The sequence below is a fragment of the Eptesicus fuscus genome, chromosome 17, assembly GCF_027574615.1.
Source record: "Eptesicus fuscus isolate TK198812 chromosome 17, DD_ASM_mEF_20220401, whole genome shotgun sequence".
NCBI lineage: Eukaryota > Metazoa > Chordata > Mammalia > Chiroptera > Vespertilionidae > Eptesicus > Eptesicus fuscus.
The window spans coordinates 4,181,596-4,195,787 of record NC_072489.1 but is presented as its reverse complement, the minus strand read 5'-3'; the positions used below and the strand labels follow the sequence as shown (position 1 = coordinate 4,195,787).

At 54.2% G+C, this 14,192-nt stretch overlaps 1 protein-coding gene across 2 annotated transcripts in view; it reads left to right on the top strand.

Moving 5' to 3' along the window:
* ARHGAP22 (Rho GTPase activating protein 22) overlaps positions 1-14,192 on the top strand; it is a 161,669-nt gene that overhangs the window by 37,041 nt on the left and 110,436 nt on the right. For both annotated transcript variants that reach the window (XM_028156837.2, XM_054728974.1), the window contains exon 2: positions 4,809-5,008. In XM_028156837.2, the coding sequence (XP_028012638.2) occupies positions 4,809-5,008 (200 nt within the window). The remainder of the gene's footprint in view (positions 1-4,808; positions 5,009-14,192) is intronic.

Sequence of the window (14,192 nt, the reverse complement as noted above, 5' to 3'; positions counted from 1 at the left end):
AGGAGCAGGGGGCGAGAGTGTGTGTGCGGTGCCTCAGGGGCCTGCAGCTAAAATAATGTGCCAGTCGCTCTCATGGCGCACCCACTCTTCCACCCGCTCCAGCCTCACCACGCGCCGGCCTCCCGCCTGGTCGGGCTGCTGCCTTCACGCCCCCATTTCCCCTTCTACTTGCCGGGATGAGTCTCCTGTACTGGGGTGTCTTTGTTCCCCTTTCACCTCTGCCAGGGCAGGGCTGTGCCTGCCACCCCATGCCCAGTGCCAGCACAGGGTGGATGCACAGGAGTCCTGTGAGCTCCGTGACCAGATGAATGAACGCTGGATCCAGTCTACTCCGGGGGTGCACAGCGCATGGACGTGCAGGGCGAGTTGGGCCAGGAGGAGACCCAGAGCAGCCAATAAAAACAACTTGGAATGTGATATTTCATATCGATATTTTAAATCATTCAAATAACCATTATGAAAAAAAAGTCAAGCTTTCTAGACTACCTTAGACTACTGTTTTAGAATTAGTACTTCTCACTCCTGGGGGAGCAGGCTGTGCGCTTGTCCTTCGTCCGCCAGGCCCTGAAGTGAGGCTCGTTAGGACGGCCTGGCTGGTTACCCCTCAGAGGGGGACCTACAAAGAACAGGTGACCCGTGCGCCAGAGAGCAGCTGAGTAACAAATGAAGACCCATCGGGAGGGCGGGTCCTCAGAAACATCAGGTAGGGGACCAGCCCGGGGCGTGCTGGGCTCCCAGGACAGCGTGGGCCTGGCTACCCCCGCCCGTGGCTGCAAATCGCATTAACTTGATGAAACCATTTGTCCAGCCCCCTCCAGTGCCCCTTCCATTACCTCACCTCTCTCTTCTCAATCAATCTCCCAGCCTCCGCGCTTACCCTTTAAATCAATTCAGCTCTGAGAGCCCTCTCGCTGCTTCCCCGCCGGCTTTAACATCCCATTGATTTGATAAATCAGTTGCCTTGAGCCCCTACGCAGCCACTCTGCTCGCCCTGGGCCTGCAGCACTTACAGCGCTGCCCAGGGGAACAGCCTGGCTGGCTGCAGGCCCGCCCCTGAGCGGCGGCCAGGCGCCCCAGTGGCTCCCCAAGGCCCCAGTGTCTCCCCAAGGCCAGTGTTGCACGGCCTGCTCTAAAGGCCATAGGCGGTGTGGGAGGTGGGGTTCTCCGAAGAAGACCCTGGGTGAGGATACCAGTGAGGGGCGGGGGAGCGGGGAGCAGTACAGAAGGTGAGGGCCAAGCTGGGTGCAAAGCCCAGCAAAGGGCGGTCTCACCCCGAACGCCGGGGGCTCTGACGTGTGACATCTGCCTCTTCACCCCTGAGTGGCTTCCCACGAGACCCCGGGCTGCAGGGGCTTCCGGCTCCCACACCCCGGAGCTTAGGCCAGGGCTGAGGGGGTGGGGTGGGGGGTGTGAACTAGGTTCTCCCAGTGCCGCCCAAGGTGTGCTCCAGGAGCCAAGGGGCCCTACAAACCCAGGCGACCTGGAGGGCTGCAGGTGCAGCCACCAGGGGAGCCGTCCCCCGTGTAGGGTGGGTGGGGTGGGGCATGCGAGCGGGGAATTCGGGCAGAGCGCTGGGGAGACCGACCGCTCACCCTCACTGAGCCCGCCTTCCTCCCGCCGTGGCAGGGGCTGCAGAGAGGGCCCCCTGACCTGGCCCCGCAGAGGGCCACACTGGCCTGGGCCCCGCTTCCACGAAGCGCCATCTGTCCAGCCCGGAGTCCAGCAGGCGGAGGCGAGGCCTCTGGTTAGTGTGTGGCCACCGCCTCCTGTGGTGCTTGTCGCAGGTTATTATCCATAAACATTTATCAGACGTGGTGTTTCAATTGCCATTTTAGATTCCCCAAGGGGCCCCTCCGTTCCATTCAGCGTTCTTTAATTCCGTTTGCATCCCTGCATCCCTTCCCGGCACGGAGCGCACTGTGCGCCGCCACCCCTGGGGCGTCACCACCCGGACCGGCGCCCACGTTCCTTCCACAGGAACCGCGCGGTGCCGTCTTCTGTTTGGATGCCGTGTTTTTCTTCCCTTTCATAGTTTTTGTTTCATGTTATTGTGCTGTAGCTTGCTTTCCACCGCTAGAGTACAATTTAAGTAAATGTTAAAGCAGAAAACCAGAGGTGGGAGGGTTGCAGGTACAGCTTTAAAAGGGTGGTCAAGCCCGCCCGAGTGGTTCGAGCACTGTCCTATGTACCCAAAGGGCACATACCTGGGTTGCAAGTTCAATCCCCACTTGGGGCATGGGGCATGATCTCTCTCTCTCTCTCTCTCTCTCTCTCTCTCTCTCTCTCTCTCTCTCTCTCTCTCTCTCTGCATGTCCTTGGGTGAGAATGTTAAAAAGAACAATAATAATAAAAATAAAATTAAATACCAGGTATTTTTTCTAAAGGGTGATCAAGAGAATGAGGGCCTGAGAGGAGGCCCTGCAGAGACAGGACAGCGGGCAGGGCCAGGTGGCGAGCATATGGCTGGCCCTGAGGGCTGCGGAGACCAGTGTGGCCAGGACTGGGGAGCACAGGAGGTCAAGCGGCCCCGTGCCTGGTCTGAGGACCTTGCGGCTGTCATGATGGCCCCATTATCCACACAGCGAGAAGGGGAGTCTGCAGAGCAGTCGTGGGGAGCAACATGGCCTCACTCTCACCTGTAAGAACTCTCTCTGGCTGCCCTGTTAAGAGGCTTAGACAGATGTCGGAGTGGAGACTGGAGGCGGGGCTACAACAGTAATTCAGGGGAGAAATGAAAGCCAGCCTGAGGGTCGTGGTCTCACTGACAGGTGGGGAGAAGATTTCAGGGTGGAATGCGCATTGGAGGTGCTCAGGGGGGGATGTCGTGGACATGTGGGTCTCGGGTTCAGGGTTCAGCCTTCTGCACATCCATGGTGTGTAGATCCATGAGACAGAAGGAGGTCACTGAGACAGCGAGTGTGGATAGAAATGGGGCCCAAGGACTATCCTTGGACACTGCACGCCAAGAGGTGGGCAAGATGAGGACACTGAGTGATGACCAGTGAAGGAGGGGAGAGGAGGGAACCCCAGGGTAGAAACGATACTGGAGGAGGAAGGCCAACTCGGTCAAGTGCTGCAAGGGGTCAAGGAATGGGAGAACTGACGTGACCCTTGGATTGGTCAGTATGAGGGTTATTGGTGACCTTGATGAGAGCAGTTCGGGTGGAACAGGTAGGGAAAGCCTGAGTGGGTGGGGTCAAAGGAGAACAGGAAGCAGTCAGAGATGATGAAGGAGTTCTGGAGGTAGATGATGGTCATGGTTACCTAGCAGTGTGAATGTACCAAATGCCACTGAACTCTACACTTAACAATGGTTACCGTGAGGTATATTTTACTACCAAATAAGGGAATAGGAGAGGAATTGCAGAAGAGAGTAAAGATGCCTCTTCTGAAGTGTTTGTTCAAAAGGGGAGTTGAGCCCTAGCTGGTTTGGCTCAGTGGATAGAGCGTTAGCCTGCGGACTCAAGGGTCCTAGGTTTGATTCCGGTCAAGGGCATGTACCTTGGTTGCCCTCCATCTCACTTGGATGCAATCCCTGCTGGTTTTTATAGCCAGATATTATGGGGACTCCTCTTCCTGGCACTGGAGGCCTGGGTTGGTGGCCTGGTGTGAGACTGGGACTTCTTGCTCCTCAAGGGTGAATTCTGCAGACAAGATCCCCTCCCAATTTTTAATCACCACATTGTAGTATGGGACCTGCCGTTCCATGTCTCTGCCCCTCCTACCTGTCTCCATGCGGCTTCTTCTCCTGTTGTATTATGTTTTTAATCCTTTCCCAAGGACATGCTTTTGTCAATTTTTTTATTTTTTTATTTTTTTTTTTTTTTTGAGAGAGAAACATTGATGTGAAAGTGAAACAGTGATCAGTCGGTTGCCTCCCACACGGGCCCAGCCAATGATTGAACCTGGGCATGTGCCCTGACCAGGAGTTGAGCCTGCCACCCTTTGGTGTCCAGGATGATGCTCCAACCAACTGAGCCGCACCAGCCAGGGCTGCGGCTTCTTTAAATCCTTAGTTTGGCTCAGGCGTCCTCAAACTACGGCCCGCGGGCCACATGTGGGTGTTTCTGCCGTTTTGTTTTTTTACTTCAAAATAAGATATGTGCAGTGTGCATAGGAATTTGTTCATAGTGTTTTTTTTAAACTATAGTCCGGCCCTCGGACCGTCTGAGGGACAGTGAACTGGCCCCGTTTAAAAAGTTTGAGGACCCCTGGTTTGGCTGGTCTTCAGGTGGCTCGCAATGGTAGTTGTTGCATAAATCAGTTGTGATTTTGACATGGTTGTGGGAGAAGGCAAGCACCTATCTACCTATTTCACCATCTTGACCAGAAACCTCATGTCTCTTATTTCACTGCTTAACCCCAGCACCTGGAACAGTGACTGGCATACAGTAGGTACTCAATAAATAGTTGAGTGAATGAATGAACCATTGAACAAATGGAAGGATGGCTATGTGGGTCCATGGGTGGGTGTGTGGGTGCATGGTCAGATGTATGGGACAGATGTATGGATAGATGAGAAGCCTGGGGAAATAGAGGACGTAGGACCCCAGAGATGAGCCGAAACTAACCAGGCGGGCGAGCTGTGCACCTGCCTCAGGTAGATAACCTTGGGAGTGACACTCCACCAGCTCAGGTGCTCCAGCCCGTGTCCCCCTGAAGCCGAGCGGGAAATGGGCCAAGTGTGGTCAAGCCCTGGAGCCCTGTGCTCCCATGTCCCAGCCACAGGGCAGCTGGGAGCCAGGGTGGGGCAGGGACTGAAACAGGCATCATCCTGCCCACTCACTTGGTGTGTTCTTGGCTTGCAGCCCGCTCCAAAAGCCTGGTGATGGGGGAGCCGAGCCAGAGCCCCGGGCAGCCCCCCGGCCCCCGCGGGCAGGGCCCCGTGCTGAAGGCGGGCTGGCTGAAGAAGCAGAGGAGCATCATGAAGAACTGGCAGCAGCGCTGGTTCGTGCTGCGCGGGGACCAGCTGTTCTACTACAAGGACAAAGATGAGGCCAAGCCCCAGGTGAGCGGCGCATGCTCTATGTCGGGCACAGATCGCGGTGGGGCTCCAGGGAGGGTTGACCACGCACAGGAGGGGGGGAGGCAGAGACCCTCCTGTCGGGAACTGCACCCCACAAGCCCACAAGCCACCGCTTTCACTCAGAGTGACACTCCACCAGGACTCCCCGGGTGTTTATCCCCAGCCCGCGCTCCGGGCGCCACAGCCAAGTCACTGAGACCCCCACAGCTTGTTTCCTGCCGGAGCTGACAGCAGCGTGCACAGCGGGAGGAGCAAGTCCTGGCTGTGCTTTTTGACGTCGTGTTTCCAAGGAGACACAGGCACCCACATTTTACTACTTTAGTTGTCCAGGGAAGTGGGCACCCACCCAACCTGCCCTCCACCTGAGATGCAGCTCCGGGGACGCCTCTGTTCATGCCCCTGCCAGGCAGCGGCTCTTGTGTTTTCATCCAGAACCCTAAGACCCACGGGCGGGGACGGGGTTAGCAGTGCGCCTTTCCCCGGTGACGCTCATTCACCCCCTCAGTGCAGCCCAGTGACTGTTGGACCGCACACAGGTCACAGTGAAGGGCCACCATCCGAGGCCGCCAGGCTCCCAGGGCTCAGCCATCTAGTGCTCATATGGGACTCAGAGAAAGGACATCTGGGGGAGACCCTGATTTCTCTGGGGCAAATGGGGAAGGGATGGAAAGGACTCGTCCCAAAGGAGGCCCCTAGTCAGGGCTCCAGGATGGAAAGAAGAGGGAGATCCTATATCGGGGCTGGGAGTCAGAGCCTTGGTGGCGGGAGCCCCCATGCATCTCAGCAGCTCCCACTGTGTGGGTGGGTCTGGGAGGCAGGGGGTGCTCAGTGATGGGCAGGGTGGGAGGAGGTACTGGGCGCAGCATGGCATCACAGCATCGCGGCGAGAAATGCCTCCTTCCCCCTCTTTTACCTCCCTGAGTACACCAGTGGGGAAGTGTCACTTGGGGTAAGCAGGCCTTTAACACTTCCCCAACCCCTGAGGTCGTCCCTTGAAAAGATGGGGGGTTGGGGAGCAGGCCTTTCTCAGAGCCTCCAGCGCAATGACTAGCTGCTCATTAATCATCGCTGTCTTCACTGTGTATTCTAACAGTTAACTTCTGTTCATGGAAAGGAATGCTGGTTTCCATTCCTGAGAGTGACATCATGATTTTTTAATATGTCCAACTGAAAATTAAAATGTGTTGCACATCAATGTGAATATAGTTAATGTGCTGAACTATACACTTAAAATGGTTAAAATGGTAAATTATGTTATGTGTTCTTTGTCACAATAAAAAGTGAGACAGCTTAAGGAAAATTTTTATAAAAATTACAGTAGAGACTAGTGACCCAGTGCACAAAATTCGTGCACATTAAAAGGGAATTAGAGGAAATATTTTAATATTGCTATTTGCCCTTTCTCTATAATAGAAGTATCAGAGATGAAAGAAAATTAGTAAAATGTATATGAAAATCTTCCTCCTGTCAGAGTCTGGGGTGTGCCATGGGAACCAGAGTCAAGTTCCCACCCACCCACATGCGCCTCGAAATCGCACGAGACCCAGACCCAGCTGGCCCCACCCCTATTGGGCTAGATCCAGACCTGGCCAACCCCACCCCCATCAAGCCCTGCCAGGTGGGGAGTGTGGCCTCAGGTCGCCTAGTCCGGCACCAGGGTGGGAGGCACAGCCTGAGGTACCCTGTCAAGCCCTGCCAGGCGGGGGGTGCAGCCTCAGGTCCCCCAGCCCAGTGCTAGGGCAGAGTGCGTGGCCTGGGGTCCCCCGGCCTGGGGCAGGGGGCATGCCTTGAGGTCCCTGCCAAGCCCCGCCAGGCAGGGTCATGGCCTGAGGTCTCCTGTCAAGCCCCGCATGTTGGGGGCACGGCCTCAGGTCCCCTGTCAAGTCCTGAGGTCCCCCAGCCCAGCACCAGGGTGGGGGGCATGGCCTGAGGCCCCCCGTCAAGCCCCACTGGGCAGGGGGCATGGCCTGAGGTCCCCTGTCAAGTCCTGCTGAATGTGGGGCATGGCCTGAAGTCCCCCAGCCTGACGCTGAGGCAGGGGGTGTGGCCTGAGGTCCCTCATCAAGCCTTACCTGGCAGGGGTCACAGCCTCAGATCCCTGCTGATTGCTCATTAAGGCTTGTTACGGGAACTCGGCCTCCATTGTGGGCACAGCCATCTTGTGTTACAGAATCCCTGCCTCCACTGTAGGCGCAGCCATCTTGTGTTATGGAATTTCTGCCTCTACTGTGGGCACAGCCATCTTGTTACAGTGTGATGGTCAATTTGCATATTCCCTCTTTATTAGATAGGAGAAGAGGTGGGTATGACAAAAATCAGGAAGGCAGATCTGAACTAAGGGTTAGGGAACCCTGGCCCTGTGTAGCCTCTCTGTTCTGTGGGGAACGAAAACATGTCCCAGAGAGGCTGATGGATCAAATAGGACTTTAGTCAGAGAGGCCCTGGCAGGTTTGGCTCAGTGGATAGAGCATCGGCCTGTGGACTGAAGGGTCCTAGGTTCAATTCCTGTCAAGGGCACATGCGGACTCGATCCCCAGTAGGGGGTGTGCAGGAGGCAGCCAGTCAATGATTCTCTCTCATCATTGATGTTTCTCTATCTCTCTCCCTCTCCCTTTCTCTCTGAAATCAATAAATATATATATATATATATAATAAATATATATATATAAAGAATCAGAGAGATCTGAATTTGTATGACTTAGGACAAATCACTTAACTTAATTTTACTTTGGTTTTATTATTGCTAAAGTGGAGACATCATTACCAGTGTCACAGAGATCACTAAGGATTATACTGTAAAAACTAGAGGCATGGTGCACGAAATTCATGCACAGGGCTAGGGGGGTGTCCCTCAGCCTGCCTGCACCCTCTGCAATTGGAACCGCTCAGGTAGGGTCCGTAGGCCTGGCCAGTGATCAGAGCCTATAGGGACTTTTCTTCTCCCAGCAGCTCACCCCGCCCCCACCGCTGCCACTGCTTGCCATCTGTGTGGTGCTCCCTCCCACCCCCCCACAGGTCACCTCCCTCTGCAGGTGACATGCGTTGGGTGGGATCACTTGGCTGGCGTGGGTCTCCCTCTGTGGGGCGATTGCTGGCCGGCCCCACACATCTGCCACAACGTCGCTGGCCCGTTGCCTGGGCCTCCCTCTTTGAGGCAATTGATCGTGGGGCTCCACAATTGATGGCTCCACAGAACGAGGCCCCCTCCCGCCCACCACAGTGCTGCCAACCGGGTGGCCTGGGCCTCCCTCTGCAGGGCGATCATGGGGTGATGGCAGGGGCCCCTGACCAATTGCATCACACCCGCCTTGGCTGGCCTGGTGCCAGTGTGTGTCATAGCATGGTGGTCCAGAAGGTCGTCCAGATGGTCGTTCTGCTGTTCGGTCGTTCGGTTGATTTGCATATTGTGCTTTTATTATTAAGGATATGTGTGGGCAAGGGACAACCTTCCCTCTACCCTCAGGTTCCTCTGGCTGGTCTAATAATCAATAGACATGAGACAGATTAGCAAGGAAAAATAACCAAATTCAGTGCATACATATGGACAGGAGCCCGTGCACATGAGAGGTTCCGAGACAGAAAGGAGGACTGAGGCACAGGAACACCCTGAGCTGGTAGTGAGGGGACCACCTTGGGGCTTCACAGGTCCATGCAGGATGCTGAGAAGAGCAGATGCTTCCTCAACAAAAGCTGGCCCTGCTGCGGAGGTGGGTCAAAGGTTATTGCTGATCATCTCTTATGGGCAAGGCCCTAATTCAGTTCTCCCAGGCAGGGGAGAGGTGGGGGCAGAAGTTTCTCCTCAGCCTGTGGCTAAGGTGGCTGTCAGCTCAAAACAATCATGTACCACAGAGGCACATGTTGGGGCGACTGGTTCTTGACCCCACATATCATTAACAAGCACTAATCCTGGCACCCGGGGTCCTCAGGTCTGGGTACTCTCCCGCTCCCTGTGTCCCTCCTTTGCTTTGCTTTGCTCCCTTCCCCTGGCCCTGCCCTGGTCCTGCTCCCCAGGGTGGGCACCACACCTCTGGCTCGCCCACCACCATTCTCCTTCTGACCTCTGCTCTCCGTGTAGAGGTCAGCCTGGGCCCTCAGCGGCGTCTTGTCTTTCCTGGCTGGCCTACGGTGACATATCGCTCTGATGACTGTAACCAACGTCAGGGTTCCCTGCCTCTCAGAGCCCTGCCTGTGACCCCTCCTCTCTGCCCTCTCCCAGCCAGCTCACGGTACCATCGCCTGAGCACTGCCCTTGGTGCCAGGCACACAGAGCTCACCCAGCCTGCTCAGGACCTGCCACTGGCTGCCCCCACCCTCATGCCGCTCTGAGCGGCTCTCTCCTGGCAGACGTGACTCATTTCGCTCTGACAGTAGGACCTCACACACACCTGCCTGCGGGCAAAGTAGCCCACAGATTTCCATGTAATTGCATGAGCTACATGTAATGGGCTAATTCTCAATATCTGGTTCCTGGAACAACGTGTCCTGTTCACTGTTTACAGTGACAGAGAGCCCAGGCGGGGAGCCCTCTGGCAGATGGCTGTCATCTGTTGGGCAGACGTAATTGCCCGAATACACTGGACGCTGCCCAGAGCACATGCCACGTGAAGAGGATCACGCTCGGTGCACGCTCCTGCTCTCTCTCAGCCTGTGCCTTCCCCTCCCCTCTCCCCGGAGGGTCAGTGGGCACAGTGGGCATAGATGGGAGGAGAGGAAGGGGCTCGCACACCTGAGAGGGAAGACGAGGCAAAGTGCTTTAAAGCAGAGCCCGCACGCGTGCCCTGTCCCTCCAGTTCTTCCCAGTACGTGTCCCTGGCAGTTTCCACAGACAGACTCAGTGTCGTTCACAGAGATTCCGACTTTTTCATCTCAGTGGTTTTAGCTTCTGCTTGGAATGTCTCCCGGGCCATGAAAACCCTGGCCCCATTCTGGTTAATTGGCCGGGTCCACTTCCCCGGATGCGGACTCCCAAGTGCATCCAGTTACCCTAGTTCTCTGCGTGTGGCTTTCTCAGCTTCGAGTAGAAACGGAAAGCTTAACTTCCAAAACATAACATGGAAAAAAGTAACAAATTAATTGTGACCAGTTCAACAATGGGCAGAAATAGAGGAAAGAAACATAAAAAGAGAGAACAGTAAGTAGAAAATGAAAAATAAGTAAATTAGATAGCACGGACTAGGTATAAACATTTCAGTTTTCATAATAAATGTGACTAGGTCAGATTCGTCTATTTCTTAAAAGATTGAAAGTGGAAAAAGAGCAAGCCCTGGCTGGTAGGTAGCTCAGTTAGTTACAGCGTTGTCCCCATACACCAAGGTTGCAGGTTTAATCCCCAGTCAGGGCACATGCAAGAATCAACCAATCTAATCTAATAATAGACAAATATGCAAATTGACCGCACCTTCGCTACACCTAAGCCACGCCCACCAGCCAAGCCACACCCACCAACCAATCAGGATGAGTATGCAAATTGCCCCAACAAAGATGGCGGCTAATTTGCATATCAAGACAGCGTCCAAAGAAGCCAACAGCTGCAGAAGGGAGTAAAGCTTCGAAGAAGCAAGCAAGCTGGGGGGGGGGGGGGAGAGAAGGGCGGGGCGGAGGCGGGGCCTGGGGGCGAAGGGAAACGCGGGCAGGCTGGAGGAGAAGGCGGGGCGGGCGGCAAGGGCGGAACGGAGGCGGGGCCGGGGGCGAAGGGAAACGCGGGTGGGCTGGAGGAGAAGGCGGGGCAGGCGGCAAGGGCGGAGCAGAGGCGGGGCCCGGGGTGAAGGGAAACGCGGGCGGGCTGGAGGAGAAGGTGAGGCGGGTGATAAAGGCGGAGCGGAGGCGGGGCCGGGGGCAAAGGGAAACACCAGTGGGCTGGAGGAGAAGGTGAGGCGGGCGAACAAGGGAGGAACGGAGGCGGGGTAGAGTGCAGCAGGAAATCCTATTGCAGGGTTTTTCCTGCAACGGGAAAGCTAGTCGTATATAATAAAAGGCTAATAAGCAAATCGACTTAACAGCAGAACGACCAGTCACTATGACGTGCACTGACCACCAGGGGGCAGACGCTCGATGCAGGAGCTGCCCACTGATGGTCAGTGCAGAGCGCCGCTCAGCCAGAAGCCCTGAGCCGGGCTGGCAAGCATAGCAGCCGTGGTGGGAGCCTCTCCCACCTCCGCAACAGCACTAAGGATGCCCAACTGACGGCTTAGGCCCGATCTACACAGAGAGTGGGCCTAACCCGTCCATCAGACATTCCCTGAGGACTCCCAGACTGCAAGAGGGTGCAGGCCGGGCTGAGTGCCTCCCCCCCACAGTGCACGAATTTCGTGCACCAGGCCTCTAGTGGATACATAAATAAGTTGAACAGGTGGAGCTCTCTCTCTCTCTCACCTTCCTTCTCTCCATTCCTTTCTCTCTAAAAATCAATAATTTTTTTTAAAAAAAGAGAGACCAATAAACAAAAAGGTTTAAAAACAAAACAATGGGGAAAAGATAAGCCAGAAATTTGAGCAAAAAGAAAGTAGATTTAGCAACATCGAAATCAAATAAAAATAGACTTCAAAGTGATAAGAACAAAAGGGAACCATGAGAAATATTTCAAAATAAGGTAAGTAACAAGCTACCAAGAAAATAGAGCAGCTGTGAACTTGAATGCTCTTAATATATCGCTTTAAAGGATTTACAAACAAAGAAAAACAATAGCAAAAGTTCTCCATCTTTTTCAAAATATTTTTTTTCGAAAAATGAAATCATGGAGACACGTTCACTGACAATAGTGCAAAAGAAAGAAAGGCTTTGAAATCAAGAACAAAATGGTAGTGAGTGAGGGTGTGTGTGCCCGAGAGAGGGAGAAATCTATTCAAGTGAATAGAACACACACCGTCAGTGCTTCCTTCATTTATAAGAAAATCAAAACTTAAATTCAGACTTCTGGTGGAGAATGACAGGTTTAAAACCCCGACCCCCCAGTGAAGAGTACAAGCTTGATGGGCAGCACCCCTGGTGGGAGGGACGGGAGGGCAACGCTGAGCAGCGGGGAGCTGAAAACAGGTGCGCAGAGGACACTGATCAGCAGACTCCACAAAAGTTCCCAGCCAGCACCGGAGAGCACCCCTCTGTCTGCTCTGCGAACAGCATCCCCAGCAAAGACTCGGCCATGGCAGGACCAGGCATCTCTGGAAATGAGGGCAAAAGAGGACCTACACACAGGAGAACTGGTTGGAAGTCTGTTCAAAAAGCAATTCGAGGAAACCTACTGTTTTCCATAGTGGAGCAGCCATTATGGAAACTGTGGAGTCTCCTCAAGAAATTAAAGATGGAACTGCCACTTGACCCAGCGATCCCACTTCTAGGAAGATATCCTCCTAAGAAACCCGAAACACCAACCAGAAAGAATGTATGCACCCCTATGTTCTTAGCAGCACAGTTTACAAAGCTAGGATCTGGAAACAGCCCAAGTGCCCCTCAGTAGATGAGTGGATAAAAAGCTGTGGTACATTCACACCATGGAATACTACGCAGCAGTAAAGAAGAAGGATCTCTTACCCTGTGAGACAGCATGGAGGGACCAGGGGAGTATCATGCTAAGTGAAATAAGTCAGTCAGAGAAAGACAAGTATCACATGGTCTCACTCACACGTGGAATCTAATGAACAAAATAAACTGAGGAACAAAATAGAACCAGAGACATAGAAGAGGGAACAGACTGTAGAATCTCAGGGAAGGCGGGGATGGAGGACAGGTGGAGAGGGATTAACCAGGGAATTACGTATGCATATATGCATCGCCCATGGACACAGACAATAGTGTGGTGAAGGCTTGGGAGGGGTGGGTGCGGGGTGGAGAGGGTCAGTGGGGAAAAAAGGCAGGGACATCTGTAATACTTTCTATAATAAAGATAATTTTTTTTTTTAAAAAAAGCTATTCAATCCCAGATGTCCTGAACAACCTAATACAAAGCTGTGACTGCCACCACCCCCTCCCCGGGTGTGACACGGGGGTTGTTCCCTGGGAGGACAGGAGAGGCACTCCAGCGAGGGCACTGGCCCAGCTGCTGGGACTGGGACTGCCCTGCCAGCAGCAGGTGAGGCAGTCACTTCCCTCCCAGCCTCCATCCCACGTTCGCTCCAGGCCCCAGCGTCTGGAACCACCCTCAGGAAGGAAACGAAGGATTTTCACTGGAGAATCTAACAGGCCAAGAAGAAAAAACAAACTATACGGGCAGCAGGGTCCCCAGTGAAACAGCCAGGCCTGCGTGTGCCGCCTCTGTGCACGCAGCGTGCGCTCCGCGGCTGGAGAGCCGTTCCCTGGAGCAACTCCAGGTCACCAGACATTTAAGAAACGAATCTCAGAGAAAGACGACAAACGCAGGAGAGAGAAAAAGCAAGCTGGAGGCAACGGAAACTGTGCAGGGCGAGAAAGCGAACTTGAACATCTCCAGGGAGAGACCATGAAAATGGACACTCAGAACACAAGCAGCTCCGGGTCTCAGAAGTTAGACGCTGTCAGGGTCGCCGAAGGAGGAGCGCGTGAAAGGGTGAAGAATTAGGAACGTATCAGGTCGTCTGGATCCCAGATGGCTGAGCCCCACAGTGGCATTCGGAGGTTTGGAAAGATTAGACGGGCTTTTTCTGGGCTGAGAACTCTCTGTGCAGAGGTGGATTCTGGGAAACTCCAGAGGGGAGAGGAAATGGTCTTAGCGGGTGGAATGTGGTCTGAGCAGTGGAAAGTCCATTGTGAAGTGGCCTGAAGGTCAGTTCCCAGGGGAGGGGTGTCGATTCAATTCTTTGATTGGAGGAACAGATACCTACTCAGAAACAAAAAACTCCAGGGGGTGGGTGAGAAGCGTGACAGGACCCCCCGGACAGAGGAGAGCTCAGAGGGAAGGAGGACCAGGGTGCCAGGGTGTGAACAGAGGGAGTCCCAGGAAGAGAAGAGAGGAGCTGAGCGATCGGCTCCCATAGGTTAAGCCCCCCGGACGGATGGCAGAGCAAGGGCCATGGTCACCAACTCCAGGAGGTTCAGGAAGTCGGGGAAGGGTTGGGGCGGCTGCAGGGCAGGGGTAAACAAAACAGATTCTCAGCCTTCCCTTCTGGGAGTTCCATAGAAATGCCTGGAATTTTAAATCAAGACACAGTAATGCAAGTATGTTATTTAGAAATAAGCATAAGAAAAGGAGGAAAGG